Below are 23794 nucleotides of genomic sequence, written 5' to 3'. Positions count from 1 at the left end.
TCCCAAATCTACTATTTAACTATGCAGTTCAACAGCAGAAAAAATCAGAATGACTAAAAGAGGAACGTAAATTCTGCCAGCTATTATGAAAGCAATAAGCTGTTCTAGCACTTTTAAAGTATTTTTCTTCTTCTGGGCAACAGTTAATTGAAGGATGGGTAAAAAAAAAATTTAAAAATTGCAATAATGGGGCGGTTCCATTAGTTCCAAAAGAATAATAATAATAATAATAATAATAATAATAATAATAATAATAAAGTCAACCAGTTTTATAGAAAAGTAATAGCCGGGACGATTGGTCAGAGATTTATCCTCCTGATAGGCTGAGGGCTATAGCAAATTCTATCCAATATAGAAAAATAAATAAATAAAAAATTATTATTATTATTACTATTATTATCCAATACTTCCCATTGACACAACTGCAGAAGTATGCAATCTAAAGAGACCTGTAGGCCCAGAAAGAATTTGCATAGCTGGAGATTTCACCTTGTTAAAGACCTTTCCCGCCAGAGCTCAAAGCTGCTTCTAGCATTGTCTTGGCTCCTGCAGGTATTTTTGGCGCGCAGTCTTGCCTCATGTAGCTTTATGAGTTGGCTTTTCCCTTAGGCAGGAGAAAGTGGCTTGGCTCAGGCGGTAGTGCAGCGGTCTAAATCACAGAACCTAGGGCTTGCTGACTGGAAGGTCGGTGGTTCGAATCCCCACAACGGGGTGAGCTCCCGTTGCTCGGTCCCTGCTCCTGCCAACCTAGCAGTTCGAAAGCATGTGAAGTGCAAGTAGATAAATAGGTACCACTCCGGCGGGAAGGTAAACGGCGTTTCTGTGTGCTGCTCTGGTTCGCCAGAAGTGGCTTAGTCATGCTGGCCACATGACCCGGAAGCTGTACGCCGGCTCTCGGCCCATAGAGCGAGATGAGCGTCGCAACCCCAGAGTCGGTCACGACTGGACCTAATGATCAGGGGTCCCTTTACCTTTAAGGAGTGATACATTATCAATTTATTATATATGTTGTATATATTTATCAATGCAGGGATTTCTTGCCATTTGGCTTTTATGCCCAGGCACCAACATTCCTGCTTTTGGGCTGCAGCAGAGCTCATGCGACTCTGAGAATCCCAACGATAATTTGTTGGTGAAGCAACAGCATGCAGCCTAGGGGAGCGTTTCCTGTGCTCCTTGCGTGCTCCTGGCATGAGCTCACGTGTATGCAAAAGCCATCATGAGTCACAGATTCCCATATTAAAATGTTTGTTTTCAAGGTTAAATTTATACCGGGTGTACCACTATAAGCAGTTAAAATAACACTGTGGCCTTAAAATGTTTTTAATAGAATTAACCTCCATTTAGCTAACGTACCTGAAGCGTTTTAAGAAGAAAATGCATATTTAGACCCCACGCCGAAGGGTCAGCTATGCATAAATGTTCAAAAATGTACCAAGCCGGTTGAGTTTGCACATGCCTTCCTCTCTGATTGCCCTAGTACTATTTTTCTAGTTCTCCCTTATCTCTCCTCTCTTATATTTCAACACATCCCTGTCTATGACCCTCCAGTGCCACCACCCTGAAGCAGAGGCGCCAGGTTGCCCCCAAAATTGAGTAGGCCCCTCCCTCTCCCCTGTGATGACCTTCGATTCCCTCCCTTGTTCCCTATGTAGATCTTTATCCAGTGCCAGATTTACATATAAGCTAAACAAGCCATAGCTTAGGGCCCCACTCTCTTGGGGGCCCCAAAAAAAATTAAAGGAAAAAAAAACTGGATGTACATTTCCAAAATATAAGATAAAAAACAAAATAAAACCTACATACAGCAACAGTGTTTTGTGTTGTGTAGGCTCCTATAATGTAAGTAATGCTCATTTTTATATACAGTGGTACCTCTACTTATGTACTTATGTACGTATCCTACGGGATACATACGTGGCAAACCTGGAAGTATTTTTCTGGGTTTCGTCGTGTGCGCATGCGCAGAAGCGGTCTACCACCATGCGCGCATGCGCAGAAACTGAGGTTGCAGAAAACCTCAGGATCCGACTGGAGCTCCGGAACAGATCCCGACCACAAATGGGATGCATAGGGTGCCTACATTCTGCATGGACTGGTTGCACGGCAACATGTGCAAATGGCTTTAGATACCTATTTGGTCCATAAATTACCATATAGCATATATTCAACACAAAAAACAGCGACAATTCGTTGTTGACAAAGACAGCTGGACATGTAAAGGGCTCCATTACCTTCAGTAGCTTAGGGCCTCATCACACCTAAATCCAGCCCTGTCTTTACTCCACTCCCTTGCTCCTAATGTAGGTCTTCAGTCGCCCCTTCTTCCCTGACAGGATGTATGCGCTATTTTGTGGTTCGCTTCAGGTGCCCAAGTGTCTTGGGCTGGCACTGATTCAGGTTCCCCCAATGTATCCAGAGTTTCTACTCTCTAAAATATAACAGGGACGTGGGTGGCGCTGTGAGCCTAGGACTTGCTGATCAGAAGGTCGGCGGTTCGAATCCCCGTGACGGGGTGAGCTCCCATTGCTTGGTCCCAGCTCCTGCCAACCTAGCAGTTCGAAAGCACGTCAAATTGCAAGTAGATAAATAGGCACCACTCCGGCGGGAAGGTAAACGGCATTTCCGTGTGCTGCTCTGGTTCGCCAGAAGTGGCTTAGTCCTGCTGGCCACATGACCCGGAAGCTGGATGCTGGCTCCCTCGGCCAATAAAGCGGGATGAGTGCCGCAACCCCAGAGTCAGCCACGACTGAACCTAACGGTCAGGGGTCCCTTTACCTTTAAAATATAACAAGCTGGAAAATGGAGGCTCTCTCCCAGCCACTGAGAGGCCAGGCCATTGGAAAGATGTCTTGCCCTTCTAGGACAGACAAATTCATCTTGTGCTCCTCAAATGAAGCAGTCAGATTAGGCTTTATTAAACCTCCTGGGCCTTTTAGGACAAGGATTCAACATTCTCCTGTTTCCCTTTTGTCCATTCCGCATGTGATTCTCACTTATCCAAGTGACCCCAGGGTGTGCGTATTTTCTATTGGCTGGAGCCGAATCACAATTTCCTCTTTCGAGCGTCCAGTGCAACTGATATTTATAGACTTTTTCCTTTCCTCTTCCTGCTGAGCAGCCTCCCAGCTCAGTACTTTGAAGTGTCATCTATGTTTACCCACTTTTTATTGCATGTTATGGCTAACCCCTGCTGCTGCTCCTTTTTTTAAACCTGAGCCAAAACCAGTTTCTGGAGGCTGCAGTTGGAATTGTTATGAGACTATACTGCCTGGCAGATTTCAGACAACAGACTTTGCACCTGTTCGCCCAGTCAGGCTGAAAGCACCTGAAATTTAATGTCACCGCCCCGTGTTAAATGTATATGGTGATTTTTAAAATTTGGGCTGTACCTCCAAGGAAAAATGACTCCTTTGTGTAAGTGATGAACTATTTTATGTTTGAAGCACAAATTAGGGAGGCTTGCATTAATACATGAAGTGCCGTATTTTTCGCTCTATAAGACGCACCAGACCACAAGACGCACCTAGTTTTTGGAGGAGGAAAACAAGAAAAAAAAATATTCTGAATCTCAGAAGCCAGAACAGCAAGAGGGATCGCTGCGCAGCGAAAGCAGCAATCCCTCTTGCTGTTCTGGCTTCTGGGATAGCTGCGCAGCCTGCATTCACTCCATAAGACGCGCACACACACACCCTTACTTTTTAATAGGGAAAAAGTGAGTCTTATAGAGCAAAACATACGGTAAATGAACTCCCTCTCTATCTTGGCTTTTTCTTCTCCAAACCAAGATCTGCAAGCCTCTTGACAAATGCTTTTAAGATTGCACATGGCTACTATATATATTTCAATGCTGGTGATCATAGAATCATAGAATTGTTGAGTTGGAAGGGACCACAAGGATAATCTAATCCAACTACCTGCAAAGCAGGTGGGACTTGAACCCACGACCTCGAGGTTAAGAATCTCATGCTCTGCCAACTGAGCTATGTCTCAGGGGTAGTCTCTCTAGTGATTTCATTGTGGTTTCATTGTCCTATTTATACTGCCCTGGGGCCTTTGGGTAGGGCTGCCATACGTCTGGAATTTTTTGCACATATATGTGATCCGTCCGTCAGAAATAGCGTCCATGCGTAATTTCCGAAAATCGGCAAAACTGTCCAGGGAAACATGGGCATGTGGATATGGTGAATTTCCTAATAAATAGCTCAAAAACTTTGTTTGTTTGTTTGTTGCATAAGAAGCTCAACAACCCTAGCAAAAAGAAAAAAGGAGCGGTCACTTCTTGAAATATGGCAACCCTACCTTTGGGTGACCCCTTCATGGATCACTGCCTTGCTGTGGTGAAGGGGCTTGAATAACTCAGAGAAGCTATGAACTATGCTGTGCAGGGCACCCAAGATGGACACGTCATAGTGGAGAGTTTTGACCAAACGTGATCCACCTGGAGGAGGAACCGGCAAGCCACTCCAGTATCCCTGCCAAGAAAACTCCATGGACAAAGACAACAGGCATATAAAAGATATGACGCTGGAAGATGAGCCCCTCAGGTCGGAAGGCGTCCAACATGCTACTGAGGAAGAGCGGAGGACAATTACAAGTAGATTCAGAGCTGATGGAGCAGCTGGGCCAAAGCCGAAAGGACGCTCAGTTGCGGATATGCCTGGAAGCGAAAGGAAAGTCCAATGCTGTAAAGAAAAATATGGAGGGCACAAGGAGAAGGGGATGACAGAGGACGAGATGGCTGGACAGTGTTCTCGAAGCTACCAGCATGAGTTTGACCAAACTACAGGAGGCAGTGGAAGACAGGAGTGCCTGGCGTGCTCTGGTCCAGGGGGTCACGAAGAGTCGGACATGACTAAACGACTAAACAACAACAACAAACCTTTGGGCGAAGGGGAGGCAATATATCTCATAAATAAATAACTGGTTAGGTGGAAGCCGAGGAGCTCAACCGTAGGAGGAGCCAATGTAAAGGACTGGCGGATCCAGCTGATTCTGTTTTTGCCCCCATCCTCCTCCCTGCTGAGTTTTGCAAGGGCAAAACTGAGACTAGAGGAGGAAGTAGATTGCCAGGGCAGCTTTTTGGACTGGTTGTCAGAAAGGAGGCAGGTGGGTTTGGAGGATGTTGGGACAGTGCCCCACTTGCCCTAAATGGGCTGGCCTCCACTGATAGTTCACGCTGGACTTCCCTTTGTGTCCCAGGAGACTGTTGTCTTTTCGGTGCCACGTCAAGCCTTTTGATTTGCTCAGGTGTTTCGATACCGTTTATTTTATTGGCAGAGATTTTAAGTGGGTTTAACATCGGTGTTGTCACGAATTGCTCTGCTGTTTCATTGTTTTCATGAGATGTTTGCGACGTTAGTTTCAGACCGCTGTGGAAATCCTTTAACCCTTAGAGTTAGAGAGGAACGTACAAATGTTTGGGCCCCCCTCCAAAGATTTAGGAAGGTTTTGGGGACCCCCCACCCCCCCACTGCTAAATGAGTAGTAGGTGTGCCTGTTCTGTCTGGATCTATGGATCTCTCTACAGTGCCGAGTGGAGGGGCCCAATAATAATAATAATAATAATAATAATAAATAATTTTGAGAAGATTCATAAAAAAGCAACTGTAACAAAAGGAATTATTGTGAAAATAAGAGGGTTTTTTTGTGGGGGGGCAATTTTGTCCTTGCTCAGGACACCATATTATTGAAGTCCATACCTGCTCTCTGGATCCATGGGGTGTCCCCCCCCAAAACAGACCTCAGTGCTGGGTCCAGCTGCCACTCCCATCTCGCAGACAGTATGCAGCCAATATAGCCATCATGCCTATCAGACACTGATATTCTTTTCCTCCTTGAATTAGGGCCTTTGAGATTTAGGGACACTATAGTTGTTCTTTCAGTTTTGCACAAGCCAATTAATAATCACTGTTCAGCTTTCTTTTTGTTATGTACTGAAGTTCTCACCCTGGGCCAGCAGGAGGATACTGTAGACAGTTTTTAGTCAGGTCCACATATGCAAATAAGAGATCAAAAGTGACGTTCAGTGATTGGATAGTTACAGAAAATGGTTACTGTTGCGTTTTAGTGGAGCTCTATATAAGCAGGCTGGCTGAACCCTTCAGTTCAGTTCTGTTCTGACCTGTGAATAAACAAGAGCTGTTTGGAGAATCGCTGTGTCGTCTGATATGTTCACCCACATCTTAACACTTTCCTTTTCTTTTTTGGGAGTGGCAACAGTGGCATCTAAATTGTGTGGCTCTGCTTCCGTATCCTTATGCAGCTGCTGTTCCTTCCAATGGGGCTTGGGCAGGAGAAAACAAGTGGTCCCTGCTAGATGCTTTCTTCCTTGATAAAATAATAAAAACAAGTCCTCACAATGCACTCATGGGATTATTTAACTCTTGCAGTTCCACTTGGGTCAACATCAAAGCCTAAAAACTGAGTCTGGCCAGGTGCTGTTGATCAGATAAAGGATCTTGGTTTCCACTGCAAAGGCTTTGGGTGGTCACCTTGCTCTGCACATGCCCCACGTGGCTCTCTGGGTAAAAGAGCAAAGGAAGGTGTTTTCTGAGCACTGCTGTAGGACTTTCACCATCTCTTTTTCCTGTCAGGGCAAGGAAGGCACCATGCAGAGAGGGAGGGAAGGAGGGAGGAAGGGAGGGAGAGAAGCATGAGGCAGAGATCTGTTGCACAGGCAGGAAACTTGCTGCTTGCTGTTAAGACTCATATCCTCCAAGAACTCCACATTCCCAAGTGTCAGGAATAGGGGATACTTTGGGAGAAGCCCTTTGAGGTTCAGAGCCGGAGTCTCGGTGGGAAGAAATGGGCTCGAAAGTGGCAGGAACTCCTTCAAAGAGGAAATCACTTCTGATCGCCAGAGTCTGAAGCTGGTAATTTAATAGGGAAACTCCGCATCTCCTATTGGGTTGGCGTTACTTCCCTGGGTATTGATTTTTTCCACCCCCGTGAGCCCGTTAAAAAAAAAAAAATGCACAAGGATATTGAAAGCAGAAACTTCTGGTGTACGGTTTGGATGAAAGGGAAAAGGGAGGTGGGCATGTGGTGTGTGTGCCCACGTCAACTTTTGCTGGAAAAGTCACGTCAAGCCTATAAACACTGCAAGATGCAGAGAAGCCAAGTGCCCTGCTGCGTCTCCCCTGGTCTTTCCATCTGTGCCTGCTGGAGGAGGAGGAGGAAGAGGAGGAGGAAGAGGGCAGCGTGGGCAAGAGCAGGACCCACTTCTCTCGGAAAGATAAAGCAAACTAACAAAGCAGCCAAACCCACAGCTGGGTGCAAAGTCAAAAATCTCCTGCCTAAAGAAAACAGAATGAAAATTTAAACACTGCTCCCTCCCCCATTAATAACATTATTTGTTTTGCAATTGTTGTAAGAAAAAACTACTCATTTCCCTTATGGGGTACACAAGAACCTGTATAGAGTCCCTAAGTGGGTTCCCTATTGGTAGGAGAAAATAACAGAGGCCAACCGGAGAATAATTGAGATTGGGAGGGATTGGGAGGGAATAATTGGGAGGGAAATGTTTTCCAGTGGTCCTAATAGCTATACTTTAAACAAGTTGCCACTCCGAATAAATTGCCACCCAACGCCTTTGCGTGAAAAAAATATAAATAATATACTTCTCACTGCCTAAGTCACCATTGTTCCTGATGTTCAGGAATGGAGGAACCTTCTGAAAAGCAAGCAGCTACTGTATATGTATATAGATCACCTATAAGCCATAGTCTTCCTCTTTCAAAACCGCAGATATGAAGTGCTAGGCTTTTAAACACAGCCTCCACTTTGGGCATTGAGGGATTGTGTGATTCCACCAGGGGGCAGTGGTGGCCGCCAAGTCAGAAGGCTTTAAAAGAGGATTAGACAAATTCATGGCGGATAAGGCTGCCAATGGCTTCTACCCACAAGGGATAGGTGCTACCTCCACCTTAGGAGGTAGTATGTCCCTGACCACCAGTTGCTGAGAATCGCAAGTAGAAAAAGTGCTGTTGCACTCAGGTTCTGCTTGCAAACTTCCCATGGGCGCTGGCCATTGTAAGAGAAGAAGACTGGACTGGATGGGTGGCTGGACAGTTCTAGCAGACTCTTCTTGTATATTTAAGCCCTCCAGATGTTTGGAATGGCAACTCTCAGCCCCAGCCAGCACAGCCATGCTGGAGGGTACCAGGTTGGGAAGGCTGTAGTAAGGCATGGTGAAAGGTGAAAGGGTAAAAGGGACAGGGGTGGCGCTGTGGTCTAAACCACTGAGCCTCTTGGGCTTGCTGATCGGAAGGTCAGTGGTTCGAATCCCAACAGAGTGAGCTCCTGTTGCTCGGTCCCAGCTCCTGCCAACCTAGCAGTTTGAAAACACACCAGTGCAAGTAGATAAATAGGGACCACTGTGGTGGGAAGGTAAATGGTGTTTCTGTGCACTCTGGCTTCCGTCACAGTGTTCTGTCGTGCCAGAAGCGATTTAGTTATGTTGGCCACATGACTCAGAAAGCTGTCTGTGGACAAACGGCAGCTCCCTCGGCCTGAAAGCAGAGATGAGTGCCGCACCCCATAGCCGCCTTTGACTGGACTTAACCGTCCAGGGATCCTTTACCTTTCCCTTTAATAAGGCACAAGGCTCCATCATAGTAAGATGGCTCAGGCTTGAACCATGGCTCCCAATGGACCTTTGCTGTTGGATAGCTGAGCCGTTTCCTTTGGTAATTCCAAGCAGAGACAAACAACTTGGTCCCAGTTTTTGCATTCATAGCTGTATTAAGTATCCGATAAAGTTGTGGCCAGTTTCATTCCCACACCCACCTCTTGCTGCCATTCTGCAGTGCTAGAGCTTGCAGTCATGGCAGCTATACAAATCAAAACAGTGCAAACTGGCAAACTGAGAGATACCTTAAGGGATTTCCAGTCGTTTGTGTTGAAATTTTGCCCACTATGTATTTGCTAGCTTGGAATTTTTAAGGGTAGCATATGAAGTTGTTCCAGCTGTAGAAATTTACTTGGGGTATGTGTGTGTTTGAGTTTGATGGCAGTTTCCTTCACCCCACCCCCCTTTTAACTTGCTTGGTTTGAAGAAGGAAGAATCTCCCCTGGGATTTGATTGATATGGATTTGGCAGCTGTAAATTGCTCACAGTGTGCTGCAAAGCCTGTCCTGCGAGGTATGTTCAGTTCCATTGAGATTTCATGGTTGGGGAAAGGAAGCTTTGTAAGAGAACAGAGCAGATGTGTCTTTCAGCTGGCTCACGCCTGTGCCTCTTGCAGCAAGCCTTTTCCTGGACTGCGTTGATCTCCTGGCAAGCTTGTAGAAAAGATGGCTCTGAAGAATCATATTGAGGATGAACTTTTAACTTGGGGTGTGGGTGGGAATCCAGAGTGCTACAGAAGTGTTAATGCAAGCAGATTCAGTGTTAGAAAACTTCCCAACAGTAGATGCTCAGAACAGTTGTCCAGAATCTCGATACTCCCCTAGTGGCAATTTTTTAATACATATCTTTACAAACACAACATTGTGTCGAACAGTTGAAAGGGAGCTTGTTGTGACTGCAATTTGAAACTCTTCCAAGGCATTGCATTATTTTGCAGAAGGTCATGCAAGGGCATTGCTAATACATTGTTGTGTGTGACATGAGAGAAACAGCTAGATTTGTAAGATGGTGATGTCCTTGTGATGTGAAATGCAACTGTAGGGGCTAATATCTTTGCAAATATAACTTGCGAAGCAACAAACACCAAGTTGTGCTCTTGAGTGGCGAGAGCATCCCTTTGTGCTTTTGGCATGTGTGTGTGGTGGGAAGGCACTGGTAGTTGAGGTGAACGAGCCTTGTCACAATTGTTTTGTCAGCATGTGAGTTGTGGGTTCAGGCTACAGATGCAACACTTTCAGAGCAACCCACCCCCCTTTAAATTATGCTGGTTGTAGCTGCAATCCTGCTGTGGCAGCAGGGAAAGCTGGACAAATTCAGCTTTCTTGCTTCAAAGCCACTTCCACCCTGCAGAGGCCTGAACCCAGAATGGCTGAAGTCTCATCTCCCCCCCTGTGTAGATGTGTGACGTCCAGCTGTGGTATGGTACAACTTATATTGCTTTTTAGCCCGAAGGTTTCCCCAAAAGTGGTGAACAACCTCAATATTAATACAAAAGAAACACACAATGAAAGTATGAGGGAGAGTCGAACACGACTAAGATGACTAAACAACAAATTTCTGATACAGGGGCTGGTTGGATGAGGAAGACTGGTGGGAGCCACTTGCCCAAGATCCCCTCAGGGAGGGCACAGAAGATGATGGCTTAGAGACTGGATCATGGTGGTGGGACATGGAGGAGCAATCTGGGGAAGGGGCGAGCTGGGAGGTGCTAGAAGCAGGGGCGGTTGAGCAGTCAAGCAGGGTCAAGAGGAGGTGGTCTTCCAGTACAGGGTTAGAGGCTGAGAGTCACAGTATGAGTGAAGACTCAGACAGAGAGGAGTCAGAGGTTGACCCTGCTAAACAGCAGCAGGACAATCCCAGTCCTGCTGGCTCTCCTTTCCCTCTGACACTCTACTCAAGAAGTGTCCTGAACGTTGCTGAGCAATGGGCCATACAGGCCCAGAGCTTGCCCCCTCAACACAGCCTTTGTCCATGTGGGAGGAATCAAAAGAGGACCTACTATGTTGTTATTTTCTGTTAATGAAAAGCTAATTGTGTTCCATGTCTCCCATGCTTCCCTGCCCTGTGCCTGACCTGGGCTCACTTGACAGCTCCTTGACATCTGACAGACTTGGAGAACGAGAGGCTCCTGTGCTCTTCTGTATTACTCAAACCTGGCACATCACTGAGGGACTTGCTTTAAGTACCTGAGTGGAAAAGACTGGCTGGTTAGCAGCTGGTGAAGAGACATACAGCAGCTCCCTCTGAAGGAATGGGTTTCTGTGCAGTCAGTTTAAAACTGACCCCCCCTTTCTTCTTAGCATTTCTAAAATGCATAAACTTGAGCTCTTGAGCCAAAAGGCTCAGCTGTATAAACAAATGCTCAGAGCCCTCTCCTTTATCAGTTTGTGACGGCAAGTATGGCCTTCACTGTACCAGTAGAACAGAGAAGACACGTCTGTGCCTTATCGTATATCCTGACCACAAAAGACGCACAGACCTAGTCTAGGAACAGCACCAGAGTGTGTTCTCGGAGATGGTGACCTCTTGCTCCAAGATAAGAGTAGGAACAGGAAGCTCCTTTTATGGTCAGAAGTACAGGAAGGAAGATCCTTTTATGGTCAGAAGTACAGGAAGGAATACCCTTTTATGGTTAAGAATACCAGAGCAGGAACATATGTGATGTCAACCTGCGTACATAGGCTGACGTGGTTGGATTCCTAGGGAAGGAGGGAGAGGGTGCCTGGAGGATATATATACTGCATGAAATTCCTTATTCCTTTGGACTTGCTGTGGACTGACCACGCAAGTGCCTTCTGCTATCCGGAGAGCAGAATAAACTCTTTCTTTGAACCAACCTCGGTGTCATTTGACTTCCTTCCTCCTGTCCGGGAGCAACGCAGACCCAGTCGGTAAACTCCAATAAGGCTACACCTCCTTTGGATAACTCCTCTTACAGAAGCCAGATTGTCCTCAAGCATTGAGCCATTTTCTGTTTTGGTCCTGCAGTGATAGGATTCATTCCCACTCAAGATCTTCTAGATCTTCAGATTCTTGAATCATTTACTAAGATTTTTTCTTTTGAGCCAGGCTTTTAGCCTTCATAATTTAGAGAGTTCTGCCGGCTTTGCATCATTCTCCCTGCTGTTAAGATAATGCTGCTGATTCCATTTGTCTTTTGCTTTGGGCTGTTTTAATGGGGTTTGGTTTTTCTCCTTGTTGGCCATATCATTACCCACTCTGAATGCTCATTTGAGCTGAAAAACAAATGATAAATCCTAAATTCAATTAATAAAAAGCCCTTGCCCAAAGGCTGACTATCTAGGCCAGGGGTCTGCAACCTTTAAGACAAAAAGAGCCACTTGGACCCATTTCCGAAGAAAAAAAACTGGGAGCCGCAAAACCATTGCAACATTTAAAACAAATATAACACTGCATATATTGTTTCTTACCTTAATGTCCGATCTGACAGCGGGCGGGAAGGTGACATTGGGACGGTGCGTGACTAACGCACGCACCGCCCCCATGCGACGTCACAGCCAGTACAGCGCCCACCACAGTGGGGAGTATTGGGGCGCACAATGTGCCTCCTCCCCTCGCTAGTATCCACCCCGGAGCCGCGGCCAAGGGTGTAAAAGAGCCACATGCGGCTCCGGAGCCGCGGGTTGCAGACCCCTGATCTAGGCAAAGATGAGACGCAAGAGAGAACAGGAAGGGATGATGGGAAACAGGAAGTAATGGGAAATTAAAGTTATGTGCAGTTGCAATGCTTTCAGGAGGCTTTACTCCTTACCATTATGGAAACTTTATAATTGTTGGCATCTGTCAAACCATCATAAGAGCGGAAAATAATGACAAGTTGAAGGAAGTTCCCTCATTTCCTTTATGGAAACATTAAGTTGCCAAATGCCAGGCCACAGAATTAATCTTATCTCCATCCTTGACTTTGGCAGATGATGGAGGTGGAAGCAGGAGAAGCGATCAGCCTTCCACAACGTAGTCTCTTCCAAATGCTTTGAACTACAGCTTCCACCAGCCCCAACCAATATGACTGTGCTGGCTGAGGCTGATGGGAACTGTAGTCCAAAAGATCTGGAAGAAACCAGGTTGGTGGAAGGCTGACCTATTGACAGAGCCAGGGGTTGGTTGATAGGACAGATACCAAAGTGCAGGAGCCAACTGTCAGTATATCTGTAGGGTTTTTGCTTTTTTTAAGCTATCATAGAATCATAGAGTTGGAAAAGACCACAAGGGCCATCGAGTCCAACCCCCTGCCAAGCAGGAAACACCATCAGAGCACTCCTGACATATGGTTGTCAAGCCTCTGCTTAAAGACCTCCAAAGACGGAGACTCCACCACACTCCTTGGCAGCAAATTCCACTGTCGAACAGCTCTTACTGTCAGGAAGTTCTTCCTAATGTTTAGGTGGAATCTTCTTTCTTGTAGTTTGGATCCATTGCTCCGTGTCCGCTTCTCTAGAGCAGCAGAAAACAACCTTTCTCCCTCCTCTATGTGACATCCTTTTATATATTTGAACATGGCTATCATATCACCCCTTAACCTCCTCTTCTCCAGGCTAAACATGCCCAGCTCCCTTAGCCGTTCCTCATAAGGCATCGTTTCCAGGCCTTTGACCATTTTGGTTGCCCTCCTCTGGACACGTTCCAGTTTGTCAGTGTCCTCCTTGAACTGTGGTGCCCAGAACTGGATACAGTACTCCAGGTGAGGTCTGACCAGAGCAGAATACAGTGGCACTATTACTTCCCTTGATCTAGATGCTATACTCCTATTGATGCAGCCCAGAATTGCATTGGCTTTTTTAGCTGCCGCGTCACACTGTTGGCTCATGTCAAGTTTGTGGTCAACCAAGACTCCTAGATCCTTTTCACATGTACTGCTCTCAAGCCAGGTGTCACCCATCTTGCATTTGTGCCTCTCATTTTTTTGCCCAAGTGCAATACTTTACATTTCTCCCTGTTAAAGTTCATCTTATTGATTGAACTGGTTTTTGGCAGCTGTAAATGGCACGCTGCAAAGCCTCTCCGAAGAGATGTCTTCAGTTCCACTGAAGACTTTGAAACCACCCTTCCCCCAAAAGGGAGTTTCGGCAAGGGAGAAACATGCTCTGTGCCACTGGACACCTGTTGTGAGGCATATTGCAGTGTGCTCAACATATGTGCCCAGCTGAGGGCTGGCAAACTGGGAGGGTGGGAAAGGCTCAGTTGACTTCCTATGGGGATTGACATCTGTGTGCATTTAATTCTGTGTGGAGGGCTTGGGCCCTTATTTTGGATGCAGGTTTGCATTGGGAATTCAGTGTAAATTTAACACATGAACTGCCATGGGCTTTGCCCTAATATTGCACGGGTTCATGCATCTATAGGAGCCCAAGAGTGTTAGAATGCATAATGTAAACATTAGAACAGCCTATATAGAGACATAGAGGGAAATCTATGTCTTTGACCCAACTGACAGAAATAATTTGTTGGATTCCTTTTCTCATGAGAAACAATATAGGAGTCCATTTTTTCTTAGGCAGAGAGGTTGCTTAAAAATCCAGAATAATTAGGTGATGTTTCATCAGCAGAACATTTTCTGTCAAATGACAAAAAAATCATTTTGCCTTCTCGAACCCCATGACTTGGAAATGGCTTTTGATAGCAGTTTTTAAGCAAGCAACTGTGTAGTATATTTCAGTCACACCCATGTCTGCCTGTCTCTCGTTCAGTCTTCTCTGATTGTAGGTTTACTACGGAAAGCTGCTGTTACGAATGAAAACTATTTGATAAATTAGATGTGGCTGAATCATGGCAGTCTTGAGCACATTATAGTTGCGCTGGCATAGTGCCTAAGAGATTAAGCTACAAATGAGGGAATCCCCAGCGGAAACTCCATTCATTCTCCCATGAACTTGTAAGGCTGGCATTAGGCAGGCTATAACCTCTCCGTCTTAGTCTCCATTCACAATAATCCTAACCTACCAGCCCGAGCTATTGCAAAGGTTATGGCCTTATAAGCTATCTGAAGTGTTCTGACAATCCAAACAGGTCAGGTGGTTGGCACAGAAACCCCGCAGAATGCAAAAAGAGAGCAACCAGTTCTCCAAAGTGCCAGCGATGGAGGTTTATTATAGGTTTCTTTCTTCAAATGCAGACTTAGAGCTTCTGAAGCAGGCTCCTTTTGGAGCCAGATGGGCAAGAAGCAGAGTTTGTGTGATCTGCTTCAGAAAGTCTAGGTTTATGGACTATGCAGAATTAGACAAGATGACAGGAAGGATTCGAAACCTGCGGGATCAGAGATTCTCAGAGGACTGGAGTAAATAAGTGAACTATCTGAAAAGCAATTGTAATCAACAGATCATGCAAGAAATTTTGTAAGGAGGACTATGTGAAATATTGCAGAGAAAAGTACAAAGAGAACTATTAGTGAAGGACTATTAAAAGCAATAGTGAAATTAATGAAATGCAGATTAAGTGATAAAGGTTGGAAAATCTTCAGATGTGGTTGGTAGAAGTTGAAAACATTGAATAAGATGAGAAAATATGTTGTATGGTTTTTTGGTGGAAATTTTATGTAAAAATTAATAAAAAATATATTAAAAAAAGAAAGAAAGTCTAGGCTTGCTCCTCAAGAAGAAACTGTAGATCCGAAATGTGTTGAGCTACAGTAAACATTAATGGGTGTCACTTTTGAGAACTAGCTTCTACCTTTTTGCATTCTTTGTGAAGTATCTTGAATGCTCTATAGCAGGCATGTCCAACTCCCAAGAGACGGTGATCTACTCCCAGTATAAAAAAACTGGCAGTGATCTACCCATTGTCTTTGGAGGGGGGGAGGAGCGTGCGTGGGGTGGGTGGATTGCATTGTTGAGCTTTTTTGGGGGAGGATTGCACAGAGGTTTTTTTAGCTTTCCTCCCATAACTTTTTGTACATGATAACGATCCCGCAATCTACCAGGATCAGCTGGGGATCTACCGGTATATCGTGATCTACTGGTTGGACATCCCTGCTCTATATAAAAGACAAATACTATTCTTTGGAAGTAAGGCCCACTCTAATCCTTGGGACATCTTCCTTTTTTAATAATAATAATAATAATAAATTTTTTAATTAAGGTTTATAGAGAAAAATACAAAACTTAATATCTTTTCCCTTATTAAAAACCAAACCAAGGCTTTTATCTAGATGCAATAAATACACAAAAAGGGAGGGAGGGAGAGAAAAATAGAGAAAGAGGAAGAAAGAATGAAGAGTAGAAAAGAGGTTAAAAGAGAAACATAGAAAAATAAGATTGGGAAAATAAAGAACTTCCTATTCTTCATTTGTCCACTATATAAAAACAATATTCACTTTCAATAAACAAACATTGTCTTCAATCCTCAAATCCATATATCATCATTTCTTTTTCTTTTTCATGCAAAAAGTCTATGTGAGCTTTCCAGTCTTTAACAAATGTTAAAGAAAATGACTTTTATCTGATTAAACATGTCAATTTCACTTTTGGGGAAGTTTTTAATGTGTGACATCTTAGTGTGTTTTTGGTCTTTGTGGAAGTGGCTGGGGAAACCCAGCCAGATGGGCGGGGTACAAATAATAAATTATTATTATATTACTATTATTATTTTGAAAACTAGCTTCTCATTTTTTGCATTCTTTGTGAAGTGTTTTGAACACTCTGTATAAAAGCCAAGTAATATTCTCTAATCCCTGGGACATCTTTCAATTGGTATGAACTGCTTACATTTCCTGCACTTGTGACTCCAATATATTCTGTATGAGAGTCATGCATTTTGGTTGCTTGTATATTTGTATTCTTGTTATAGTGACACCGATAATGCTTGTTAGATGGTTTGTTCTCATGTTTTTCAACACAATCAATAGTTAAGTTAATGAAACATATTAAGCATGCAGTATGGGATGTGTCATTTCATACTGGTGTCCTTGATAATCAGATTTTTGTTTAATGTGTTTAATGTGTACAAATTCTCTAGGCTGGTGCAAAATCATTTCCTTGCACTAGCAATACATTGCTGAAGTTCTCCTTCCTATCTGTGCAAACAACCAATAAAAGGGGAAAAAAACTGAATACTGCTTGCCTGTTTTTATTTATAAGTAAAAGGACTGGAGGCTTAACGTTTTATCAAAATGAAAATCCTAGGGAGGGGCCAGTGATATTGCTTAGAGCATATCCTATATTAATTTATTACACTTGTATACCATCCAATAATACTTTCAGGGCGGTTTACAAGTATAAAACCATGTATTCCACCTTTCGGTTCACAAGGCAACTCACAATAATAAAAAATGAAACTGCAAGACGAATGTGGAAACGATCACATCAATAATAATAATGATAATAATAATAATAATAATAATTTATTATTTGTACCCCGCACATCTGGCTGGGTTTCCCCAGCCACTCTGGATGGCTTCTACAAATACCAAACATACACTAATATGTCATACATTAAAAACTTCCCTCAAGAAGTAGCAAATAGCACTATAAGTAAAGGTAAAGGGACCCCTGACCACTAGGTCCAGTCGTGGGTGACTCTGGGATTGCGGTGCTCATCTCACTTTATTGGCCGAGGGAGTCGGCGTTCAGCTTCCAGGTCATGTGGCCAGCATGACTAAGCCACTTCTGGCGAACCAGAGCAGCGCACGGAAACGCCGTTTACCTTCCCGCCGGAGCGGTACCTATTTATCTACTTGCACTTTGACGTGCTTCCGAACTGCTAGGTTGGCAGGAGCTGGGACCAAGCAACGGGAGCTCACCCCGTCGTGGGGTTTCGAACCGCTGACCTTCTGATCAGCAAGTCCTAGGCTCTGTGGTTTAACCCACAGCGCCACCCGCGTCCCTATAATGGAATCCAATAACATCACATTATGGAGAGAGTCACATCATGCCAAATGTTTGGCGAAATAAAACTAGCTCTTATGGCTCACTTGAAAGCCTTAATAGAGGGAAGCAGCTGGGCATCTCTAGAAAAGGGATTTACCAACCAGAGGGCCATGACCAAGAAGGCCCTGTGCTGTCTTCCAGCTCACCAAACCTCAGAAGGCCATGGAAATATTCACAACATGGCCATGGCCTCCACCAACATTCGGTGTTTGCAGAGCAGTTTTTGAAAATGGTTTGGCACAAGCCATTTCTTTGGTTCAGCCCCATTGTTCTGTTTCCCCCTCCTTTGTTAGCCAGACTTTTATATCCCAAGACCCCTGCAAAAACCTAGGTGTCCCTTGAAATAACAATTACTTTCCCAATAATTCTTCCCATATGTTCGCCATCCTTCCTTCTGCAGCTTTAGTGCAATGTGGTTATTTTCTCAAGGGGAAAAAAAATCATTGTTCCAGAAATTATAATAGAGGAACAAATAACATATATTTGCAAAGAAAGCTCTGCCAAAAAAAACCCAAAACCAAAAGCAACACCCATTATTTCTGAGATACTAAAAAGAAGGAAAACAAGCGTTTTGTCTAAAAATACCTAACTGCAAGAGCAACATATGTGGCAGGACATATGAGTAACCAGAACATTATTTCTCTGGTGTTGAGTGAATTTTCTTTCTTTCTTTTCCTCCCATCTCCAGTTGGAGTGCTCCATTATTGTGCATCCTGAATACATTTCTTGCTATTTATATTTTATATTGTGGGCAATTTCACACAGCTGCTTTAAAACTTAACGAAAATTCCAGATGTCATGTTAGGAACAGAAAACCAGAAACCAGACTGTAAATCACAACAATAGCATGCATATAATAAAAGAGATGCCGTTTCACTCGTCTTTCTTTATTTTATTATTATTTTTTAAAAAATAATCCTTATGCTGACTTTTCTTTATGCCTTCCTTCTGTGGGGAATTTTAGCAACTGATAGTTTGATGTGGTGTTCCCTCTCATTTGTTTAGATTCAGAGCAGAGTACGGGTTCAGACACTGAAGCATTGGCTGAGAGGACATCCTGCTCATTTGACACACACTCTGACCTCACATCCGGCGGCCCCATCTCTCAACCACCTCCTACCTCATCCATGGAGGAGATCCAGGTGGAATTGCAGTGTGCTGACCTCTGGAAAAGGTTCCATGATATTGGCACAGAAATGATCATCACTAAAGCAGGCAGGTAAGATGAAGGCATCCCCTCAGCACAAGACTTCTGAGTTTCAATGTGAAATGGACTTGATGAAATAGAAAGGTTGTCACGGTATCGTTCGTGCTTTGTCACAAACTCATTTCCCAAGACTGACAAGGGTTGAGGCTTGGAACGGGACTTTTCCCTTAACATAATGTCCATGCCTTAGCTTTACATCCATGCTGCTCTGGAGGCAGCCCCGCCTGGCAGTATGTTTCACAACAGAGATACAGCAGAACCTCGGTTTTCGAATGTAATTCATTCCAGAAGACTGTTTGACTAACCAAACATTTGAAAACTGAAAGCGGAAGCCTCAATTCAACAGGGAAACTCTAAACCAGGCATAGGCAAACTCGGCCCTCCAGATGTTTTGGGACCACAACTCCCATCATCCCTGATTACTGGTCCTGTTAGCTAGGGATGATGGGAGTTGTAGTCCCAAAACATCTGGAGGGCCAAGTTTGCCTATGCCTGCTTTAAATGGAAGCCACATCGGACATTCGGGTTCCTAAAAACGTTTGAAAACCGGAGCATTTACTTCCAGGTTTTCAGAGTTTGGGAACCGAAATGGAACCATTTGAGAACTGAGGTTTGACTGTACGTAGGAAATATGAGCCATCATTGTACATAAAACCTTTAATATTTCATCTCTTAATCCTAGCGATGGCCATACCAAAGCAACTGTTGCCATATGGGTACATGTTTAGGTGTGTATGCCTGTATAGGTATGTGTATTTTCATTCAAAGGGTGATTGTTAAAAAGAATAACACTAAATAATAATATTAATAATAATAATTTTGTACTTCCTGCCATCTGTAGATCTCAGGGCAGCTCACAGCCTAAAAACACAAGACAAAAACAAAAAAAGCATAATAAGAACAAGAGCAAAACAATAAGCTGCTCCCTCCAAAATATATATTATTAGTACTGGTGCCTTACCACTGGCCAGCATGAAACCTTTAGTGCTGATTTTAAAACATTTCAAATGGTAATCTATATATGCAAATACCAAAAAACTCACGACATTTGGAAGCTTGTAGAACTTCAGCGTTAAAATAATAATATTAAAAGATCCATTAAAAGCAATTGGCTGGTGATACCTTCAGAGGCACCCGATGGTCTTTCAAACTGGTGTTGCATATTCCAGCCAGTTCCCATTTTAATTCCAATTAATTTTCATTTTTGCAAATAATCAGCACCTTGGACAGAGAAAGGACTCACCAGGCTGTAATAGTGTTCAGTCACTTAACAGGAAGGAAAGTTGGGGGGAAGAGATTCAGCCTCTTTCCCCCCACTGTTTGTTTTCCGTTATCTTTTTTCTTTGCTCTCCTTTAATTCCCTGAATTTCATAATAGGAACCAAGTGTAAGATATGTTTGTGGCCTGTATTATGGTCCACGTGACACTGAGCTACTGCTCCAGATGAACCCAATGGGTTTGGAGAAGTTTCAACAATCCATATCTTTGAAGCCAATTCTTACCTGTCTCAAGACTCTCCTTTTCCCCATGAGTACAGGTAATAATCTAACGTTTGTCATTTGTTTTAGACCGTACATGGTTCCTAATTACACAGATCACTGGAAACAAACAATGGATGTTTGGCAGCCACTGTTCTCACATTTACGGAATCATATCACATTCAGTGAGGAAATACTCCTTCAACTCAGTTGTAGATTTGCAAATAGGCTTTAATAATAATAATAATAATAATTTTTATTTATACCCCGCCCTCCCCAGCCAAGGCCGGGCTCAGAGCGGCTTACAAACAATAATACAGTAAAAACAAGTTGAATGATTACAACTTAAAAACAAAATTAAAATACAACATTAAAATATTGAAACATTAAAATATTAAAATATAGCCTCCTCGCAGGAGGAGAAGGAAAAGAAAAAAGAAAGAGAGGGAGGGAGGGAATCAAATTGGCTCCAAGCCAAAGGTCAGGTGGAACAACTCTGTCTTACAGGTCCTGCGGAAAGAGATCAGATCCTGCAGGGCCCTGGTCTCATGAGGCAGAGCGTTCCACCAGGCCGGGGCCAGAGTTGAAAAGGCCCTGGCTCTGGTTGAAGCTAATCTAACTTCCTTAGGGCCTGGGACCACTAGGGTGTTGTTATTTAAGGACCTTGAGGCTCTCCGTGGGGCATACCAGAAGAGGCGGTCCCGTAGGTACGAGGGTCCTAGGCTGTGAAGGGCTTGAAAGGTCAAAAGCAGCACCTTAAATCTGACCCTGTACTCCACTGGAGCCACTGCAGCTGGAAAAGCACTGGGTGAATATGCTCCCATGGCAGAGATCCCGTGAGGAGCCTCGCTGCAGCATTCTGTACCTGCTGGAGTTTCTGGGTCAGCTTCAAGGGCAGCCACACGTAGAGTGAGTTACAGTAGTCAAGCCTGGAGGTGACCGTCGCATGGATCACTGTGGCCAGGTGACTCTGTGCCTGTTTGCTGGCAGAGGGCTTTATGGGATATGCAGATGCTTCAAGCTATCTGAACTATAAATTTAAAGCAGCATCACACCACTCAGGGCAGTTTGTTAAGGGTGCTGTGAGTTGTTAGGACACTCCTTACTCCATCCTAGAGCTACAAGCCCTAGAGTGGTTTAACGATCAATCCCTTTTCCCAGGGAACTTCTCAATTGTGCTTTTAAAAAGATGTTGGTTTTTTTAAACAGTACGACAAATGACACCTAAAAAAAACCAACAACTATTTAAGCAACAGGAATGGGGGAAAAACAAAACGTGATTCTATATATTCCACTATGAAGCCTATACACAGGACATCAGGTTCCTAACTTGTTGTGTAAAAAAGTGACCGCTTTGAGGTTTGTTTTTTTACAGTCAAGTGATATATAACTTTTTTGAAATCAGTATATACAGTATGTACTGGGCAGGGTCTCTTTTAAAATGAAACTGAGCATCAGTAGCTCAGTGAAGCAAAAAAGTATGTTCTGGTTAAATATAAAGATGAATTAGTATGATGTAGAGAGAGATAATTTTCCCCCTCCTTCTCTTACCCCAAATAAATTGATTGACAGTACATTCAAGACATTTCTCAGCCACACAGGTTTGTTGTGAAGATGGAACAAGAGAGGACAGAGGCCGACATTATACCACCACTCTGAGCTCATGGGCAGAAATGGTAGAATAGAAACGTCATGGTGTGACTTTAAGCTTAGGGAATTCATTGCAGCATTTTGGTCTGGCTTTAAAACCGTCACCTCCTGATCCAATGAGTGTGATCTACACATAAAAGCAAGCTGTTGCACATGTGTGCAATGGATGTGAGTGTTGGGAGTGCATCTGAATGCAGTTTCATGATGCTCACCCAGGTTCCGTTGAATGAGCTGGATGAAACTTTGAGTGTGTCTACACATCGCTCTAACGGGACGCGGGTGGCGCTGTGGGTAAAACCTCAGCGCCTAGGACTTGCCGATCACACGGTCGGCGGTTCGAATCCCCGCAGCAGGGTGCGCTCCCGTCGTTCGGTCCCAGCGCCTGCCAACCTAGCAGTTCGAAAGCACCCCCAGGTGCAAGTAGATAAATAGGGACCGCTTACCAGCGGGAAGGTAAACGGCGTTCCGTGTGCTGCGCTGGCTCGCCAGATGCAGCTTGTCACGCTGGCCACGTGACCCGGAAGTGTCTGCGGACAGCGCTGGCTCCCGGCCTATAGAGTGAGATGAGCGCACAACCCTAGAGTCTGGCAAGACTGGCCCGTACGGGCAGGGGTACCTTTACCTTTACCTTTTACACATCACCCTATTGAGTTGTTAGTTCTTGCACAAGACCTACCCACCCAAGACTTGGCGACCTCCTGATGTTTCCATATAAGAAGCAGGCTGTGTTATATTATTGTTGAATGGTGATTTTGGAGTGTGTTATAGTGGCTGCTGTTCTTCTGATTATGATTAAGAATTCCAATTTAGGGATTTTAATGTCCTTTCCTGTTTGTCGTTGGGATATTGTTGTACGTTGTTGCTTTGTTACTCTGGTTTTCTTTCTTTTTCTAATGACGAGTAGTCGATAAATGAGATGAGATAAATATAAGACTTGAGTACAGGTAGGGTTGTATGAGGCCCTACTATTCTAAACTCTTTTAACTGCATACTTGTGCTGTGTTCCATGCTGCTAGTATGGAATGTAATGGTGTTTCTGTGTGCTGGGAGCAAAGCCATTGTGCTTTTGCACGGAACTTGCACAGTTGTTTCTGTAGACTGCTCACACTGGCTACATGGAGGTTACCCTGTCTTAGCCTGAAAATCTTAACCAATTGACATCTATGGCAAATCTCCCATGACTTCACTTAGGTCAGGTTTTTTTTTAAAAAAACTGGTTTCCCATCCTTTGAACTATGATTGCAGCTGGCTCCGTTCTCCCCTCAGAAATCTGTACTGCAGTGCTTAAAAGTCTCTTGGGATTCTGTATAGTGGTGATCCCAGGCTCCAGGACCAGCTGGCTCCTAGCAGCCGCTTCTGGTGTCTTGCGCCTGATGCTTTCTGCATCCACGAAACTCTTTGGCATCTCACCCACTTTCAGGCAAGGCAGGCCTGATGGATTTGTAGGACTTGTTGCATTACTTAGGTTGTATCTCTTGCCGTTTGTAGACACTTTGCAGACACAGGTCTCTGAGCAGGGGAGCTGCTCTTGCGTAGGGAGAGAGGAAATCAGTACCCAAGACTCCATTATGCTTACATGCCATTTCTGTTTCTTATTTCTCGGGTAAAACATTCATGTGAAATGAAATATTGGAGTCAGGGCCGGATTTAGGTTTAATGATGCCCTAAGCAACTGAAGGTAATGGGACCCCTTATATGCCCAGCTGTCCTTTGTCAACAACAAATTGTCACTATTTTTTTGTGTTGGATATATGCTACATGGTAATTTATGGACCTAATAGGTATCTAAAGCCATTTGCACATAACAAATAGGAGCCTACACAACACAAAATACTGTTGCCGTATGTTGGTTTTATTTTATTTGTTTTTTTATCTTATATTTTGGAAATGCACATCCAGGTTTTTTTCCTTTAAATTTTTTGGGGGCCCTATAGCTTGTTTAGCT

At 44.1% G+C, this 23794-nt stretch overlaps 1 protein-coding gene across 1 annotated transcript in view; it reads left to right on the top strand.

Annotated features, from left to right (window-relative positions):
- Positions 1–23794, top strand: part of TBX15 (T-box transcription factor 15) — a 100060-nt gene that overhangs the window by 24970 nt on the left and 51296 nt on the right. The window contains exon 2 of the mRNA XM_028712600.2: positions 18520–18733. Within this exon, the coding sequence (XP_028568433.2) occupies positions 18520–18733 (214 nt within the window). The remainder of the gene's footprint in view (positions 1–18519; positions 18734–23794) is intronic.

This window comes from Podarcis muralis, chromosome 17 (assembly GCF_964188315.1).
Source record: "Podarcis muralis chromosome 17, rPodMur119.hap1.1, whole genome shotgun sequence".
Lineage (NCBI taxonomy): Eukaryota > Metazoa > Chordata > Lepidosauria > Squamata > Lacertidae > Podarcis > Podarcis muralis.
This window is presented reverse-complemented; position numbering and strand designations above follow the sequence as displayed.